An 18,475-nucleotide genomic window follows, 5' to 3' on the forward strand; every position below is an offset into this window, starting at 1 on the left:
CCGAGCGGCATTGATCGGTTCGTGATTTCGCTAAGAGTCGATGGGACGCGTGGAGTAGAAAAAAGATGGCGAGTCTACATTTTTCCCCAGACAGGATAGGAGGAATCTGTGGAATTATTAAGATCTTTGTTAACGGTGCGATCGTTCGGTTCTCGCGGGCGCGAACGAGGAGCGAAATGTCTTCCTTTCACCTCCCCCACCGGTCCATCGGCAGGATCTCCTGGGGATGACGTTTGGACGTCCTGCCAGAACTCGAAGAGAATCTGGAGGGGCGACGGTGTGTCCAGCCCATGAAAGTAACAGGGCACCTATCGAGTAACGAGCCTCCCAGTGCCCTCCCGAGCCTCGATCGAGACGGACTTCCCTACGGATCGCGAAGCCTCCCGTTCGATTACTCCGATAATCATCCTTAGTCCGTTATCAGTGGCCGCGAGAAAAAGGACCTCGATATGTGCCGAATTTGAGGATACCAGGGTGCTACCGAGATGGATCGAGTAAGCGATACTTCGGGCAAAGCGAGAAAAATTATCGTGGGACATGGGGTCGATTCGAACGAGGTGGTGGCTTTAGAATTAATTCGGAATTCGAAAGCGGTCCTGTACTTTGGAAATTTCTCCGCGATGAATTTTTAAACTCTATCTCGCGAGCTCCTTTTACATTCCATCGATCCGTAATCGGAGAATCTCGGGGTCGAAAGGAACGAATCGGAGTAATCCGTAACTCGTAACGTAATCGCCACGAGATACTTTTACGCGTACGTAGCCGTTTGCAGCGAAAACGGGGATAAAATGTCGGAGAGCCAGCTGACATTTTGCAACGCGTCGTCGAAAGGTCGTACCCGCGTCCTCTTCGATGAGAGATAAATGCGATCTTCTCTCGCGGAGATGCGCTTCAAAAGATATATCCGACACGATCGATCCTACGTATTGTCCCGAGAAACGCCTTGCTCGTACATTGCCGTCCCGCTTTTGTTAAATGAATTTGTTCGATCTATCTGAGACCTCTTTTCTTTTTTTCCCTCGCAATTTTGGGAAAAATTGAAAACGATCTTCCAGAAATTCGGGAGAAAATCCCGGAACGGAAAAGCGTGGAGCAACGTTTCCCGCGGTTCTAACGATCCTCGACCACTTCCTGCGCCAATCCGAAAAAATTCGAAATCCAAGGCGTCCTATCCCGACGAGACGGCCGTCGATTCTTTCGCTAACGGAGGACTCTCGAAGATTCCCGAAGCGTTCAGGAATCTCGAGGACTCGGAGGGAAGGTAGAACCTTAGAGATCCAGCCGAGAGGCCCACCAACCGGTTGGTCTTTGAGAAAGAAAGTCAATTTCTCTGGAAAGAAGGTGCGCCCGTCGACGGGTGACCTTCCAACATGGCGGCGGACGTCCCGAGGATCCCGAGAGAGGAAAAAAGTGGACTCCGCTCTTTTTAGTCCCAGCCATTAGAGAAACGGAACGTTAAAACCTAACTGCAAGAACTAACGCATTAAACGAAAAGTTGGGGGATCTCGAGAGAGGAGGGGAATTTTAATTTCTCAAAAAAGAAAACCAAAGTCCTCCGACCGACGCGAGAAAAGGGAGAAACGTACTTTTTATTCCCGACTGGGGGGCAAGAATGCTAGGAATTGAGAGAAAAGAGGAAGAATTTTCCCGTGACCACGGGGACGTTTCTAATTTATGGAAAAATCCGAAGAACGTCGAGAAAGAGAGGGAACTCGAATCGTAGAAAAAGAAAGTGAACCACTCCAACCGGCGACCTTCAAAGACGGCTGCCCTCGCGAGGTATGCGAGAAAGGAACGGGAGCCTCCGCTATTTTCATCTCAGGACAAAAGTAAAAAGTTGACCGAAAACAGGAATCGGTCGACCTTAACGACGAGGACGTCTCCACCGTCTCCACTGACCTTTCCACAAATCCAGCGATCCCTACCTCGCATGAGATTCTCCTTGGAAACCGGCCAAACTCGTCACGGTGACTAGATACGATTATTGCTTGGAAATTGATCGTGAAATATCGAATTCGTCCATTTTCTCAATTATTACGGCATTTCGCTCGGTGACTTCCCAACGTCGCGCAAGAGGTCAAATTTCTCTGCCGAACGTCGAGCTCTCGTAGTTGGGGAGTATTTCAAGGAAACGGACCCACGGATTGCGCAAGGTGACGTTAAATTGGCCGCGGAAAATTGTAACGGTACGAGTCACCTTCTTCTCCGGAATGACTGGAAGAATTACGTTCGCGCCGACCGGCGTTTCTTCCAACCACGAGGAACAATAATTACCCCCGCGCGGTTAAAACATTCGAGAACGCGGGGTCGAGCTTCTGGGGTTATCGACATTTTTTCTTCGGGCCGGTCTTTAGCGAGTCGAAATAAAATTCGGTCGCCATTTTGGAGAACCCGCGAGATTCCTTGCATCGAAAATAATCCATTCATTTTTCATTGTAAGTGCAATGCCGGTACGGCAATTCTTGCCATTTTCTCTTGCAAATCGTGGACTCTGGTAAAGTGGGGAAACGAATAAATTAATCGCTACGGACTGGAATAATTACCGAAACGATACTCTCGATCGAGGGCACGACGTTAAAGGCCCCCGAAAAAATGGTTTAAAAAAAGACTTCGCTTCCTCGGCGTCCGCGTATTACCGTACTTACCTACTCGCAGGAGGTGTAGTTTAAGTCCGGCTGGCCGCCGGCAAATTCCTTCGAAAGTAAAAGTGAGTTAAGCCGAGCACTCCGACCGGATCGGACACACGAGAGCTCCTCCTTACCTAAGGCTCTTTCCTGCCTCCGACTACTAGATCATCGTTCGATCGTCCGACATTCGAGGAAACGAGACGATTACCGACTTTTTCTTTTTACAACGGAACCCCCGACACTTGTCGACAGAAATAATAATCGATTCCGGACGGTGCAGGACAGAGGGAGATATTTAATCGGCAATTGAAATCAAGGGGCAAATGACTTTGGATCATTTTGTAGAACGGACAGGTACGTGTAGGAGAGCCGGATAAAAAACGGCTTTCGCGTCGAATGCGGTTGGAGAAATCCTTTGTACTCGAAAAAGAATTCGTTACGTGTGCCACTCGCGCTGTCCTGCATAATCTCTCATGAAATTCCAATCGCGCCGTGCGAAGCATAATTTTATGCAAAATTGCCCTCAGCTCGTACAGTCGATATATAAAAAGTGTGTTTACGGGGTATTTTGCCATCGTAGGGTTGTTCGCCTTATGCGGTCGTTTTGCCAGAGAAAGCGATCGCTCCACTTTTGTGGCTCGCATTTATTGTCGCCATCGTGCACGCGAACTGCCGTTATTAAAGCGACGACAAACGACACCGAACGAATAATGAACCGTCGTTCGGTAAAGGAACTCGGTACCGTAAGATGACGCGTGTACACATTTCGAGACGAGTGCCAGGTGAAATTCAGAAATATCATTTTTTATATCGTTAACAGCCGCATCGTCGTCTGACGCGTTTATTGAATTTTTACGTGGGCTGGGACGAAAGGTACTTTCCCGCATATATTAGGCCCGAGTTATCGGAATTTCGCGTTAATCACCCGATCGTATTTACTGCCTCTTCGATAATAACCCCTCGACGAGTACCTACCTAGAGGAGGGATGTTAAAGGAGAGTTTCGAGGCGATAAAAGTCGAGCAAAATGGCTTTCCCCTGCAGGAACCCGAGGCTCTTTTACACCTGCGAGATCGTCCTGCCTCTTGCATTATACGATAACTCTCGCTAAACGTTTTAACGATTACCAGGAAAAAAAGAAAAACACGGTAGACTGTCCCTTATGGAGCGTTACCGACGTGTCAGGTAATTTTTCAACGATTATCCTTTTTGCGCCATTTTCTGCAAGAATATTCGAACGTCTGGATCGAGCACCTAAGGCAGCTACGATCTTCGACTAATTTTGCGATTTCGAGCCATTGTCGAATTTTTCGACAATCTTCGGAGATAGCAGGATTATTCCGGAGAAGAGCCGACCTTGGACGTTCCGCGAATCGATTTTGCCCGGTCTTCGGTAGTTTGCTCTCGGTCACGGATCTCGAAGACCACTTTCGAAAGGCAAACGACTTCGGTTGGCTTTTTGTTTAATCAAAAATGAACAAAAGACGCGAACAAGGTGGAAGCAAAAGAAGACACTCCCGTTCCTGAATTTCTCCCGAAAACGCGGGGATTGCGATTCAATTAATATCTTCTCGGTTTCTCCTTTTTCGTTAAAACTGCCCGCGGGATCGAATTAAAATCGCATGAACTTTAAGGGACTTAGATTAAACCGACTTCGGTTTTAGGAGGACTTAAAGCGTTTCATGGGCCTTTTAAGATGGCGCAATTACGTTTTACGTTCGAATCTTGCAGACCCGCGGCAAAATTCGGCGGTGGAATTTATTTCCAACGGCTCCCTCCGAGTTTACGGCGGTAAAATTAAAATGAAAATTCCCGCGACGCGTGCGAGCGTTATAAAGAATACTTAACAAAAACGGGTAGTCACTGAAAAGTGATTCTTAACGAACGGACTCTCGAGGCGGTTGGCTCTCTCGCAGATGACAACTCATCGTTACTCTCTACATCGGGAGCGAACGGCGAACGGTCCCTCGAGTCCGCGGATATTAAGTGTGTCATTCGAAATTGGCGAAAATTTCCCCGACTCGATCGAACCGCGGTCGAGACATCGATCCGTCCAAGTGCCCAACATGGAATCGACCGATAATCGGACTCGAGTAAATTTTATCCATAAGAGCCGATTTAAAAAGTGACTACGGTCCCTCGAAACGGAAGCAATCGAGTCGATCCGCATTGGCCTTGAAAGGTCTTCGACGTCTTTCTTCCTAGAAACTCGAAGAAGTGCTCCCACGCGCGTCCTCGAGGAGCACGTAGATGTCCCTTTGGGTGGCAATTAATCCGCGAGTGAACGTAACTCGCAACGGGGCCCGGGGACACGCCGAAACGGCCGAGAAGCCGAGAAAGCGAGTTCCTCTGCTTTCTCTCCACATGCAGGTTGCATAATCCGACGAACCCGAACCCAGAAACTCGGCGTCTCGATGCGTTTCCGGGACCTCCGGACCCTTCGAGAGGGAGGAGAGAGTGGGACCGCGTCCGAGGATCCTCGTCCTCTTGGGAAAATGAACGTTTTCGTTCCATCGGGAAGAGAATACGTGGAATAATCGCGGCAGGGTGAAAGGCCCAAGGCCCGAGAACGCGCGGAGGAACGTGGAACGGCAAACGCCGTGGAAGTCGATCCAGGATCGCCTTTGAAAAATGATAGGTCGAAAAGTAAGAGGTGGTGAACGGATGTCGGACGGGGGAAGTAACGTTGCGGGAGGAGGACGGTACCACGTAATCGACGTAACGCTCGGAAGTATCTGGGACGATTTATGCATACGTAGAGGCCAATTATCTCTCGCCGATCGAATCGAAAATCCGTCCACGCCCACCCGAGAAGAAAAGCCTCTCCAGTTTCATTTAATTCCTCCCTAGGTTTTTCCAGGGTCGTCGGCTTAAACGATTTTCGATACCGAAGTCGTAAGAAATTTCCGGACGGTTTGAATGGTGATCGTGGTCGATTTGAATATTTTTCGAGTATCCGGTGTCGGATCCTTTTCGGGACTCGTTGCTCATGCAACGCAGGCAGGTGCAGGCGGCACGTTCGATGCGCGCACGTTAAATGATCGCGAGCACGTATGCGCGCCCTGGGAGGAATTATTAAACTTCCCTAATCCGTGGATCGTTCTTTTTCTCTCTTGCAGAAGGTGCTCATCGTCCCCAGGATTTTCACTTTGATCGTCTTGCTTTTGGCGCTTCGATATGGTGAGTTCGCGACGAGAAACGTCGACGTTATTCCTGGAACGATGGTACGTGCACGGAGGTGCGCGGACAATTTCGTTTAACTCCTCGCCGCAAAGAGAGACGCGAGCCGTTGCGATCGTTACGGGATCGTGGAAAGGAAGAGAAAAAAAAATTATTATTCCCCGGTTTTATAGAGACGTCGTAAAAGAGAGCGAAGCATTCGGAGCTTCGACGGCAGCGACACCGGAAGGCCCGGTCGTTTCCCCTTCTTCGACATTTTTTTGTTCGGATTTTTTTCTTCCTACTTCCGGTTGCGGAACTACCGCGAATGGAGCTGGAAACTCCGAACGCGCGAAATACTCTCGAAATAAATGATTAACGACTCGGTCCTAATTTTGTATCGGGTCATAGCGGATCGATTTAACGCCCAAATAATTATTTCCGCGCAATTTAAATTTAATATTCGACGTTTGTCCGCGTTAATTTAATTTAACGCGCAGACTCGTGCCAGGACGCAATTACTACCGTTAAGATGTTTAAACCTGACTTTCAGGTGCCGGTAATTTGACGCTTAACGCGACGTATCCTTCCTGCCGAGATGGTAAGAGCGGTCAAATGAGAATTGTCCTCGCGGAAAGGAAAATGGGAACGAGTATTACCTCGAAAGTCGTAAAGGCGAACTATCCGGGGTTTGGTACGGACCGCCGTTAGGACGGGAGTCTCGTTTATTCCTTTTTGCTCGAGGTCTCTCGCTGTCGCCGAGTCCGCGTTTCCTGGTCCTCGGTCCAGGGGAAAGTCTTTAAAATTCTTCGAGCTAATTGTCGACGTACCTTGCTCGGCCACTCCGATGATAAATTAAAGTCCGCCACTTGGACAGGCTCGATCGACGAGGCGACCCGCCTGGACCGGATGTTGGCTCGGTGTTCGTTAAGTTGTCAATTTCTAATACCGCGTCCTGGATCGCGGCGTAAAATCCAAAAACCTGCAAAAAAAAAAAAAACTGTCGAATTAAACGCAAGACGGTGCCGGACTCGTTTTTGCGGAAATCGAGTCTAATCTCGGACACGGCGATAAAACTCCTTTCCTCGTTTTCGTTTCGGTCTCTCGAATGCCTCGAATTGCTCGAGTAATCACGAGTGGAGTTGGATGCGTGCTTTTCACATTCCCTGCGTAACACGCGAACGCAGCGACGCGAATCACCGGGGAAAAACAGGAAAGACGAAAGGATTTTGGTACAGTGACCAGTTTCTAGTTACCCTTTCCTGGTTTCCTGGGGAAGATCGAGGAAATCGTCCGACCGTTCGTACTACCTAATTGCGGCACAATTCACGCGTTAATAAAATCGCAGGTGGACGATATTTTAAATTATCATCGGTGAACTAGTTATCGTTAGACGCCATTATTCCGCTCGTATTCGAGCCTGTTATTACCTCACATTCGACGATTACTTTCACGCGCGGGGTTATTAACTTTTGCCATATAACAAAAAGTCGAGTACCGCCGAGGCATCGCTTTCTTTCTCTCTCGATCCGACTTTTTCGGAATTCCTGGCAAGTTCCTGGCGAGAAGCGTGAACCGCCTGACCGATTTCAGGGAAATTGAGCGAAATTCGACGTCGAAATCGAGCACGTGGAGGCACCTCGCGTGGCTTACCGATTCCCCGAGCAGGTTGCGTTCCTTTGAACGAAAGCTGACGATTCAATTTCTCTCGTGCACTCGATAGTTTCACCGGGCCATTTATGTTACGGTTTCCTCTACAAGGAAATGCGTACGGCACGCACGAAAGGAAATTTCGTCCACACGCAGTTGTGGCATTTTTTGAAACACGCTCCGAAGAGCTCAGCAACGACTCGGGTCCGTTTCTGGACCATCCTTTTAAAGACTGGGAATCTTGGGAAGCCGAAGAGCGTCTTTCCTCGTTTTTTCTGGGAATCGCTTCCGATTTCCCGATAAAGAAAGTTGCCCTCCGCGGAAAAGTGCATTTTACGTTCTTAGGACTTTCGCCAAGGTGCGAATTATCGACCCGGTCGTATTATTTTTTATATTTGTTTTTTTCCGCCCTTTTACGGAGAAAGCCTCGTAAATTCGGTACATTCGGAGTGTTACGCACTTTTGTCCACTTTTGTCCACTTTTGTCCTAAGAAAAGTGCGTCTCCTATCCAGGTTCCGCGGAACGCAGAGTCGTGTGTTACTACACGAACTGGTCCGTCTACAGACCGGGAACCGCGAAATTCTCGCCCCAGAATATCAATCCTTATCTCTGCACCCACCTCATCTATGCCTTCGGAGGATTCACCAAGGATAACACCCTGAAGCCTTTCGACAAGTACCAGGACATCGAAAAGGGTAAGGAAGACCACGTAAGAAATATTTAACGAAGATATTTCAACCAAATGCGAACTCGCAGGCGGCTACGCGAAGTTCAATGGCCTGAAGTCGTACAACAAGGACCTGAAGACCATGTTGGCGATCGGTGGGTGGAACGAGGGGTCCAGCAGGTTCTCGCCCATGGTGGCCGAGCCCAGAAGACGCAGAGAGTTCGTCAAAAACGCCGTCAAGTTCCTCAGGCAGAATCACTTCGACGGCCTCGACCTCGACTGGGAGTACCCTGCCTTCAGGGACGGCGGGAAGCCACGAGACAAGGACAACTACGCCGACCTCGTCGAGGTACAAAGACCCTTCCCCGTCCATGCGAGGTTTTCATTTTTTACGATCACTTGCCCGCATATTTCGCTCGCTTTTACTTGCGCACCTTTACCTTTAAGGGCACGCGTGAAAGTGCAGGGAGATTTTTCACCTCCCGGAAGGCTGTCCGGTCCGCCTCTCGAGGCCGCGCCTGTAGGCGCGGTTGATCTCCTCTCGAGGATTGCATTTTAATTCGTACCTTTCTCGGACGCAATATTTTCAAGGCGACATGGAAATAAATCGAAAGAATTCTTCGATTCTTCAGGAGCTGAGAGAAGAGTTCGAGCGGGAAAACTCGAAGACGGGCCGACCGCGACTTCAGCTATCGATGGCGGTCCCGGCAGGGGTGGAATATCTGGAAAAGGGCTACGATATTCCTCGATTAAACGACCATTTGGATTTCTTCAACGTCCTGTCTTATGACTACCACTCGGCTTTCGAACCTGCCGTCAACCACCATGCTCCGCTATTGCCCCTGGAAGAAGACAACGAGTACAACTACGACAGCGAACTTACCATAGTAAGCGCCTCTTTGGAAAAGGACGAGGGTGAACGCGTTTTAATTAATGTAATTAAATTTTGTCAGGATCACTCGGTAAATTATTTGCTGAAGAACGGAGCCTCTCCCGAAAAAATAGTCCTGGGCATCCCGACTTATGGACGCTCCTACACCCTCTACAACGACGAGTCGACCGATCTTGGCTCGCCGGCCGATGGTCCAGGGGTGGAGGGTGACGCCACCAGGGAAAAGGGCTACCTTGCTTATTACGAGGTGACGCCAATGTTGGCATTAATTTTAAAAATCGTATTCAACGATTTTTTCAATTTTATTTGCAACAGATTTGCGAAAACGTCGGCAATTCCGACGATTGGGAGGTCGTGCAGCCGAATCCATCGGCCATGGGGCCCTATGCGTTCAAAGGAAACCAGTGGGTCGGCTACGACGACGAGGACATCGTTAAGCTGAAGGCGAGATACGTTAACGAGAGGAATCTGGGCGGGATCATGTTCTGGTCCATCGACAATGACGACTTCAGAGGGAAATGTCACGGTCGACCGTACCCCTTGATCGAGGCTGCCAAGGAGGCCCTCATGGCTGGAAACGAGTTAGCCGCTTATCACTCCTTTTAAATGCCGAAAGTATCGTCGCTTTTGGGTCGGTATAAAAAATTAAACGTTCACGTTTCAGCAAATCTCCGCCGGCACGAAAGTCCAAACCCTCGGAAAACGGAAAGAAGACGGGAGGCCAGACCCTGAGGAGCGAGGTGCCCAGGAAGATCCTGACGAGCAATCGCAGGACCACCACCGCGATCCCCACCATAAAGCGACGAATCGGTTCCTCCAGATCGCGCCCAGAGGCCCGGGACGACGTCGAGGAGGACGACGAACAGATCCCCCGATTCAGGAATTCTTTTCTGGACGACGAAGAGGAGTCCCTGCCTTCCCGAAATGCCGTCAGGAATGCCGACTCCGGTGAACAACCTAGGAGGACGAAAAATGCCCGGAATCGCGGAAGATCCGGGGAGGAAAATGGCAGACGGAAGCAGAGACGAAGGCAGCACGCCTCGAAGAAGCAATCCTTAGACTCTGTCGGAGAGGAATCGCTCAGCAAGAAGCTGACGACCCCGGAGCCGCCCACGACTCCGGACCCTGGAAGCGGTAGGGTCCAATTTTCGATGAAATTCTGGAGGATTTTCAATTATTCCACTTACCGATGCCTCTCGACTTGCGATCCTCAGATTTCAAGTGCGAGGACGAAGGATTCTTCCCGCACCCCAGGGACTGCAAGAAGTACTTCTGGTGCCTGGACAGCGGTCCCAGTGGTCTTGGAATCGTCGCCCACCAGTTCACCTGTCCCTCTGGTACCGAAACCGTTTCGATTCGCGTATTATTTCTTCGTAATGTGGCTGAAATTAAAAAAATAATTTTACAGCGACTCGCAGTGGATGGACGTTGGGAAAAATAAGCGGCGTCGAAAAGGTAGAAAAAAAATGACTCGATCCGCTTCTTCCAGGTCTGGTCTTCAACAAGGCCGCCGACTCCTGCGACTACCCTAGGAACGTGATCTGTCCGAAAGCGAAGAGCCAAGGAAATCAGGGAAATCTCGTGACGACTACCAGAGCTCCCATCACGGCTGCCACCAGCAGGAACACGTACTTGTACAGCACGTCCCCGAAGACGACCACGGTGGAACCCGAAGAGGAGTACGAGTACTACGAGGACGAAGAGGAGGACGAGGAAGAAGACAAGGAGACCGAGAGGAGAGCGGAGAAGGAGAAGGGGAAGACCCCCTCGACCACTACCACGCCGAAAACTCTGCTCTACAAAACCATATCCAGGAGCAAACCGACCACCCAACTGCCGACCACTACCGCCAGCTTGGACGTCGGTCGAGCCCACGTGGAGCACCGAGGCGACCTCGACGAGGAGGAAGACCCGAGGGTCATCAAGGAACTCATCGACCTCATCAAGAAAGCCGGTAAACTGGACGTACCCTATCGATCCCTTTGATTTATTTATTTTCATTTAATTTTACGCCGATAAAATATTTATCCATTCGCGTAACGTTTCTCCCCTCGGGTCCTCTTCCGGGGTTCGGGTATGTTAAATATACAAGACCGGTCGTACTTCCCATTACGCGTAAGAGAGCACGAGGAGCGACGAGTTACGCGGACCGATTACGATTACGTTCGCTGGACCGTGCAAAATGTATCGCTGAGATCGCGCGTCAAACTTGATCAGGTGGAATCGAGCAACTGGAGAAGCAGCTTCTGCTCCAAGAAAGGAATAGCGGAAGCCACTCGGAGAAAACCTCGCCGAGTGGTCGAGTGACCCCGCCGACGATAAGCCGGAGTTTGTACGAGCGAGTTCTGAGTCGGCAGGCGAACAGGAATCCCGGCTCTCTCCTCGGAGGGTCGACGACATCGCCCTCCGCGTCCCCCCAGGAACAACGACAGGAAAGGAGGCAGAACTCCAGGAGGAACTTCGAGAACGGACCCGGAGGGGCGCAGTTCCAGGGCCTCGACGACCTCCCGGAAGTCAAGAGTCTCAGGAGGAGCAAGAAGCCGCAGTACGTGACCATCGAGAGGCAGAGGTACCTCCTGCAGAAATTTTCCGATTTTTTCAAATTCCGCCGGAAATGAGCGGTTAGTAAATTTTAATTGACGATCGTCTAGACCGTCCACGAGACCACCGGAGGAAGACGAGGACGAGGACGCCGAGGAAGACAGCGACGACGTGGCCTCTACGGAGGAAAGAGTGGTGAACGACAACCCCGAAGCTGCGTCATCCCTAAAAAGGACGACTCCGAATTACGTGAACATTCGAAGAGGTCGACCCGGGGTCTCGAAGTAAGTCGATCGAACGATAATCGATAAAATTATTACCGTCCGTTAATTGTAAATATTTAATCGTTCCCTTCAGAGATGAAAACGACGTGGAAAAGGACGCGGAGATCAACGTAGGGGGGCCGAGCGCTCGGCGAATAAGGCCCGGATCGGCCAAGTGAGTAAAACGATTACCGGTCGCATTTAAGCGTTAACAAAAATAGAAGCACTGGGAGAACGAGATTCTTTCCTCAGGAGCAACTGGGAGGAAGGCGAGCAGGCCGAGGAGAGCGTAAGATCCGATTCTCCGAACGGTCGAGCCGTTTACGAGGAGGAGCACCCCGCGAAGCCCAGGTTTCTATGGCTCGTTGATCGCCGATTTTCAAAAAATATGGAAAAGTATTAACAAAATCCCCTGTCCCTTTTTCCTTGTTCCCTTAGCAGGTACATCAACATCCAGCGCTTCAGAAGCACGACCTCCAAGTCGAGCGAGAGCCAGGAGTCGCGGAATCCTTTCTTAACGGCCACCCTGGCATCCTCTTCGGGGTCGACGGAGTCCTACGCCCCGATCCAAGAGACAACCCCCAGCTCCACTACTCCGCACACCGAAGTCACGACTTCGTCCGGCTCTTCGACGACTACGGAGGCCTCGGAGCCTGAATCGGAGTCTCCGCTTTCCACTTCGACCTCCACCTTGCCGACTTTGACTTCCTCGGTCCCCTCGAGTCCTCCGACGCCGTCCGACGCCCCTGCCTCGACGTCTACGGTCGCGTCAGACTTCGGCCAGTCTACCTCGACTTCACCTCCCGCGACGACGGTCAGCCTGGTGCAGGAATCCGCGACGGAGATCCTGCTGACGACCCTGGCGGCTTCCGGCTCCGTCGAGGCGTTCACCAGAGGGACCACCGCGGCCGTGTCCCAGCCGAGGCCCTTCGGATTCCCGCGCAGGAGTCGGCCGACCCTAACCTCGGCCTCGTCAACGGAGGCCACGACCCCGGTCCCTCCCGCGACTCCGGCCCGGCCCAAGGTGAGTACCCCGACGCGGACGATATCGCGGCCCTCGCAAGTCAGAGGTCGAGGGAGGTCGAGGGCAACGGACCCCGTTCCTGGGCCCGACCCCGAAGACGAGGACGCGACCCCCTCCGGCAGGAGCGACCGTAGGCCCGCGAGAGGACGAGGGGCCGCTCAGGATCGGGAATCCCAAGAGGATGGTAGGTCCAGGAGCCCCGGCGGGTCCAGAGGGTCAGGCAGGTACGCGCCTCCCTCTTCGAATCCGGGAGCCGAACGAAGGACCTCGGGGTCCAGGACCAGGACCAGGGGTCGGGTCGATTCCGATACCAGCTCTACCACGACTTCTCCTACGAGACCACCTGCCGACACCTCGGAGGGCCCCGGAGCGCGCTACAAGAGGCCATTCTTCAGGACCACCCAGTCTGGACGCGGAAGCGACCCCGAGGACAGCCGCGTCTTCAGGATCCGTCAGGATACCTCGAGGCTGGCGACTCAGCCCGAAGCCAGGGTCAGGGGGCGAAGCAACCAGGCTCGAGGACCCAAGGTCGAGGGAGCCGGCTTCTCCAACATCAGGATCATCGGCAGGACCTCGTCCGAGAGGGGAGACCTCGGAGACGGCACTAGAGGAACGGAGCTCCCTTTTCTGGACGCCGGGTTGTCGTCCTCGGTGACCAGCCCCTACGAAGTCACGCAGTCTACTCGGAACTCCAGGGACCTGGTCAACGAGGAGACTACAGTGGACTCCTCGAAGACGTCGACTCTCCAGGAAACGACCGGAGACGCGGGAATTAATTCGGGAACCGTGACTCCTCGAATTCTCCAGGATACCACCTTTTCGTCCTCGGGAACCGATCCCGTAACGTATAGCGGAGAAGAGGAGATCGCCGCTAGCGAAGCGACGGCTCAGGACGCGGAGTCTACCACGGAATATTCGATCGATACTACGAAATTCATCCTGAACGTTGCAGAAGGGATCGTGGAAACGACGGAAGCGTATCGCGGAACGCGAGATCCTGGAACCATTGCCGAGAATACCACGGAGAATGCCGAGGACGTGGAGTCGAGAACGAGGGTGTCCTCGATGGTCTCTTCGGGGTTGCCGGTCGACGACTCTTCGGCGGAGACCACCAGATTCGTCCCCGATTTTGCGGGGACCACCAAACCCGTGGATTCCGTCTCGACGAGTGCGAAAGGATCGGAGGACGCAAATTCATCCACAACGGAGGATCCGACCGGCAACTCGAAGAGCGAGAACCACAGGATCAGGAAAAAGGTCCTGAAGAGAAAGAGACCTCTCGCGGAGCCCTCGACCGCGACTTCGGTTCTCCCGGAGGACGCTCATCAGGATTCGAAGACCTTCAGGAGGCGAAAGGTGGTTCGAAGACTTCGTCCACTTCCCGAAGAGACGCCGACGACCCCGATTTCTCGATCAACGGACGCGGAACGTCGATCCACCCTGGCGGTTTCTGAATCCACCGCAACCGGTTCCATAACGGACTTCGAAGCTTCGGAGACGAGCGGGTTACATGGCGTCCCCGAAGATGCAAAAAGTTCTTCTCTTCCGGTACAACCCGGAGACGACAGATTTCTGGACAACACCATCCTCCAGTCACCCCTTGTAACGACGGAGACCACGGTGGAGGAAAGCACGATCCAGCCGAGTGCCCCCCCTGATGAGACCACCGTCATCGACGGCTATTCCACTTCCCTTCCGGGCGCTTACCACGAGGAGACCACCGAGACTTCCGAGGACAACACGGTCGTAGGGACCACGGATTTTAATTCTTTACCGACGACGACGACGACGACGACGACGATTTCTCCCGTCTCTTCGTCACCTTCGAGGAGAACCTACCATGCTTCGAGTACGACCGAGTACGGTTCTCGACTGGTCAGGAAGTTCGTCAGAAAGCGACCCTTGACAACATCCACGTTTTCGGTGACCGAGAGTTCAAAGCGATTTTTGTACACTAGATCCCAAACTCGAGTCCAACCCGAAAGCGACAACGTCGAGGCTCTTTCCAAGCGAAGGAGAAACCTCTTCGTCAGGAGACGCCCGGTCATCTCGACGAGCTCGACAACGGAGGACAACGTCGACGAAGAGGAGGCCGACGGGCTGGAAAGCGCCAACGACAGCGCCGTGACGGAGACTCCCTTCTATTTCCCCAGCACGACCGGAAACGCCAACCGGATCGATCACGATGTCCTTTTCGGGGTCGACACCAAGGAGACCGACACGGCAGCGTTCTGGAAGCGCTTCACGACGACCGCGACGACCTGGTCCCCGATTTCGAGTTCTCAGCCAGCGGTAGACTGGAGAGGAAAAACCGAAGTCGACTCGGACGCGAGAAGAGAGGAAGCCCTTCGTCTCTTGGGAGAGAGCGACGAAGAGGACGTCGAGGAGCCGGAAGACGGGGAGGAGAACGAGGAGAGTCGACCAGCGATCTCTAATTACTACAAGCCGGAAACGAGGCCGAGGTTCCGGGTACCGGAATCATTGAAGAGGATGGAGGAGGCGACCCGGAAGAGCGCCATCGTCGTGGATTCCCTGGTGGGAGAGTCGAAGGACTCCGTCGACGTGGAAGCCGACGGAGGGGAGAGCACCACCCCGCAGAGCTACAACAGGTCGTACGCCAGGAACCGTCTTCATCCTGCCAGCTCGACCGAGTCCGTCCCGAAGGAGACCCTGATCCCCGCGAAGAGGTTCGACTTCGCCGCGGACGCGAAGATCAGGAAACAGCAGTCCTTGCGCACGACGACGCCGAGACCCTCCGAAAAGGACCCCGAAGAGGAGGTCCAAGAGGCCACCGGCAGCCTGCCGGAAACGGAGACCACGACGCCGGCGTCCCGAGTCCACCCCGAGGTAACCAGACTCGTGACCTCCATAGCGGAGTCCGGGACCACCGAGAGGCAGAAGATCCTCATCAGGACGAAGTACTCTTCTTCGACCTCGAAGGTCCCTGTCCTGGTTCCTCAGGAACGACCGGGACCCGCGACGGAAAGGTCCGGCGAGGAGCGGGGGGACGTCGACGAGTTCTCCAACGAGATCAGGCACAAGGACACCACCGAGAGCAACCCGGAGTGGTCGACCTTGCCCATCGAGAGCGAATTCGCGCGTTCTCCGGACGGCAGGTTCACCACGGAGCCGGCGGCCGAGTCGTCGACCATCGAGATCGAGTCCGTCTTCAACAACCTCGTCGCGGGCGGCAGGCAGACCGGGAAGTGATCGACTCCTGGAATCGGGTGTCGTCCGGCCTCCCGTTGTAGATTCCGTTTCGCGCCCCCTGCCCGGACCACCCGCCGCACCCTCCTATACCCCGAAGACAAGACTTATGCGTAATCGAAGACGTAGGATAACTTACAGTAAGAGAGAAGAGCGCCTCGGTGGGGTTCGCCTTGCCGCCTCGTTGGACCGAGAAAATCCCCCAGGACGGAGCAGGAAAACGGCCCCCCAGCAAAGTCGTCCCTGAGGAAGCGGTCGAAGGACCCGACCGTACCTCGCTCTCGTTATCCTTTCTTTTTCCAGGTGGATACCGTTAGGCTACCGACCCTGAAGGAACTCCTCGGGTTGCAAACGGTCCCTACGCCGGAGTACTCGGCTTCGACCGGGTTTGCTGGAATTTTCGGTGGACCGCCTCTCGGAGAAGTCGAGGAGAGGTCGACCGACAAAGAGAACCTTCAGGACCCGCTTCTGGTCGGGACCGGTACTCTCTACGTCTATAAAGCTGGAAAAGGAACCAGGAAGGTCGACGACGGGCTCGAGAGAAATATCGTGAAAAGAAAGGACGACGGCTTCTACGATCCCGCGGCTACCCCGAAGGCCTTTACGGTCAGAGGGAAGCTACCTACGATATTGACCGAGTCGGACGTCGTTCGCGGGTTTTACGTGACCAAAAGTCTGGTGGAAGGCTCCACCGAGGCCTCCTCTTCGCCCGAAACTACGACGCCCGGTAGTTTCGACGAAACTACGGAAGTTCGCGGAAATGAACTCGACGTGCCCTCCGGGAAAGTTCCTTTTGAAAAAGATTTTAGGGTTTCTCCCGTTATTCCTAAAGACGGGTCAACTACCGACCGGGAAATGCCCGAAACTACGACAGTGGATTACGATGATTTAGCAGGAAGTACCGAGAATTCTTGGGAAACTACGAAAGAAACTACCGAATCCTTGCCCGATCCGTCTTACAGAAATACCGAACAATCGATAGACTCCGATGACGATGATTCGAAAACGACGGACGTCGTACAAATAACTACGGCAAGTGCTGCGACGGTTCGACGACGTAGACCATCGTTCGAGGACACGTCCGCGGCGAGTTCTTCGAGAAATCCATCGGTTTCGTCGAGAGTAGGTAGAAATCGAAACTCGCGAGTGATCCGTGTAAAAACTCCACAGGATAACGATTCTCGGCGGACGGTTCCTTCTTCGGGAAATCGGAAGAGCGGACTCTCCTCGCTCCCCCCGGTGACAATGTTTGGAAGGCCAGCAAGGGCTCCCGAAAATTCGGAAGCGATTCCGGGTCACCAGGAAGACGGTCGAACCACCCAAACTGACGACGAGGTCAGTGGCAAGTCACCTGATCCGATCGGGATCTCTTCACGAACCGCGAAAGCCTCCTCTAGCTAACGCTTCAAATAAACAAAAAAGAGAAAATCTACCATTTCGAGCCGTCCGGAGCGGTGCCTTCGATGTCCGTAATCTACATCGAGGACTCCGATGGCGAATAACTAATAATAACTCGTCGATCCATCCGAATCTCGGCCAAATCATCGCCCAAAACCTTCCAAAACCTAATCCAGGAAACCATCGCGGGCGTAGTTACGACCTCGCGAGGAGACCCACGGCGGACCCGTCCAAGACCATCGCATTAACGCTGTCTACTACCATCTACATTTTCTTCGCAAACTTCCTTCACTATCTACCGTTTTCTCCACCTAGAAGAAGGTCCATCCTTTTAATGCGGATCACCGGAAAGAAAGTAACTACCGCGCTTCGGTCTCTGTCCGCTATCCGCATCGCGTTCCTAGGTTCTAGAATACCAAACCGAATGGTTAGGACCGCACCGATAATTGTCGCTCCTCGAGTTAACGTTAATTCCTTTAAGTAAAAAAAAAAAAGAGAGAACAGAAATTATTTCGACGAGTGCCAGGAGTTAAGACGAAAAAACGTTAAACAGGTGAACCTCTTCAAGCTCCCCAATATCAACCGGAAGCCGGGAACGTTGGTCCGACCCGACGGGACGTCCAACCCCAGGCCGACGTCCGGGACTAGCAGCTCGATTTCGATTTCAACTTCCTACAGCTTGGGTCCCGGCAGCAATACCATCCGCAGAAGGGCCCACCCCGAAGACTCGAGTCGGAGCGTCGAAGACGGGATCACGGGTGAGAACGTAATGGGAAAAAACAAAAATAATCCGGTTTCGGGCCACCGATTTTGACCGTCAGACTTTTCTGCCTTCCAGGCTACTCTCGGCTGGGAACGGAGGAAGAGCTGAGGATCGACGCGGAGGACCAGAGCAGCAGAGCCCAGGAACTCGCGATCACCCTGGCGGACCCTCCGGTCCCCGGGTCCTCGCCCTTTGCAGGTAGATCACTTGGAAACTAGAGACGGAGAACGGAAGATACTCCTTATCGATTTCCCGAAGGACTACTCGTGGAGGTGGATAGCGGT

The 18,475-nt window shown here is 52.9% G+C and overlaps 1 protein-coding gene across 1 annotated transcript; it reads left to right on the plus strand.

The window, feature by feature from the left end:
- Positions 1-407: 407 nt before the first annotated feature.
- On the plus strand, positions 408-18,409 carry LOC105700741 (mucin-17). Its single transcript, XM_023434327.1, has 19 exons — positions 408-494; positions 5,746-5,806; positions 7,949-8,131; positions 8,193-8,452; positions 8,736-8,990; positions 9,057-9,242; positions 9,311-9,576; positions 9,660-10,129; positions 10,210-10,332; positions 10,485-10,949; positions 11,213-11,564; positions 11,647-11,820; positions 11,894-11,974; positions 12,052-12,150; positions 12,238-16,029; positions 16,172-16,196; positions 16,334-17,062; positions 17,982-18,186; positions 18,267-18,409. The coding sequence occupies exons 1-19, from the start codon at positions 486-488 to the stop codon at positions 18,407-18,409; spliced, it is 7,878 nt and encodes a 2,625-aa protein (XP_023290095.1). The 5' UTR covers positions 408-485.
- Positions 18,410-18,475: the final 66 nt, after the last annotated feature.

Source organism: Orussus abietinus, unplaced genomic scaffold (assembly GCF_000612105.2).
Source record: "Orussus abietinus isolate OABI.00-Male unplaced genomic scaffold, Oabi_2.0 scaffold9, whole genome shotgun sequence".
NCBI lineage: Eukaryota > Metazoa > Arthropoda > Insecta > Hymenoptera > Orussidae > Orussus > Orussus abietinus.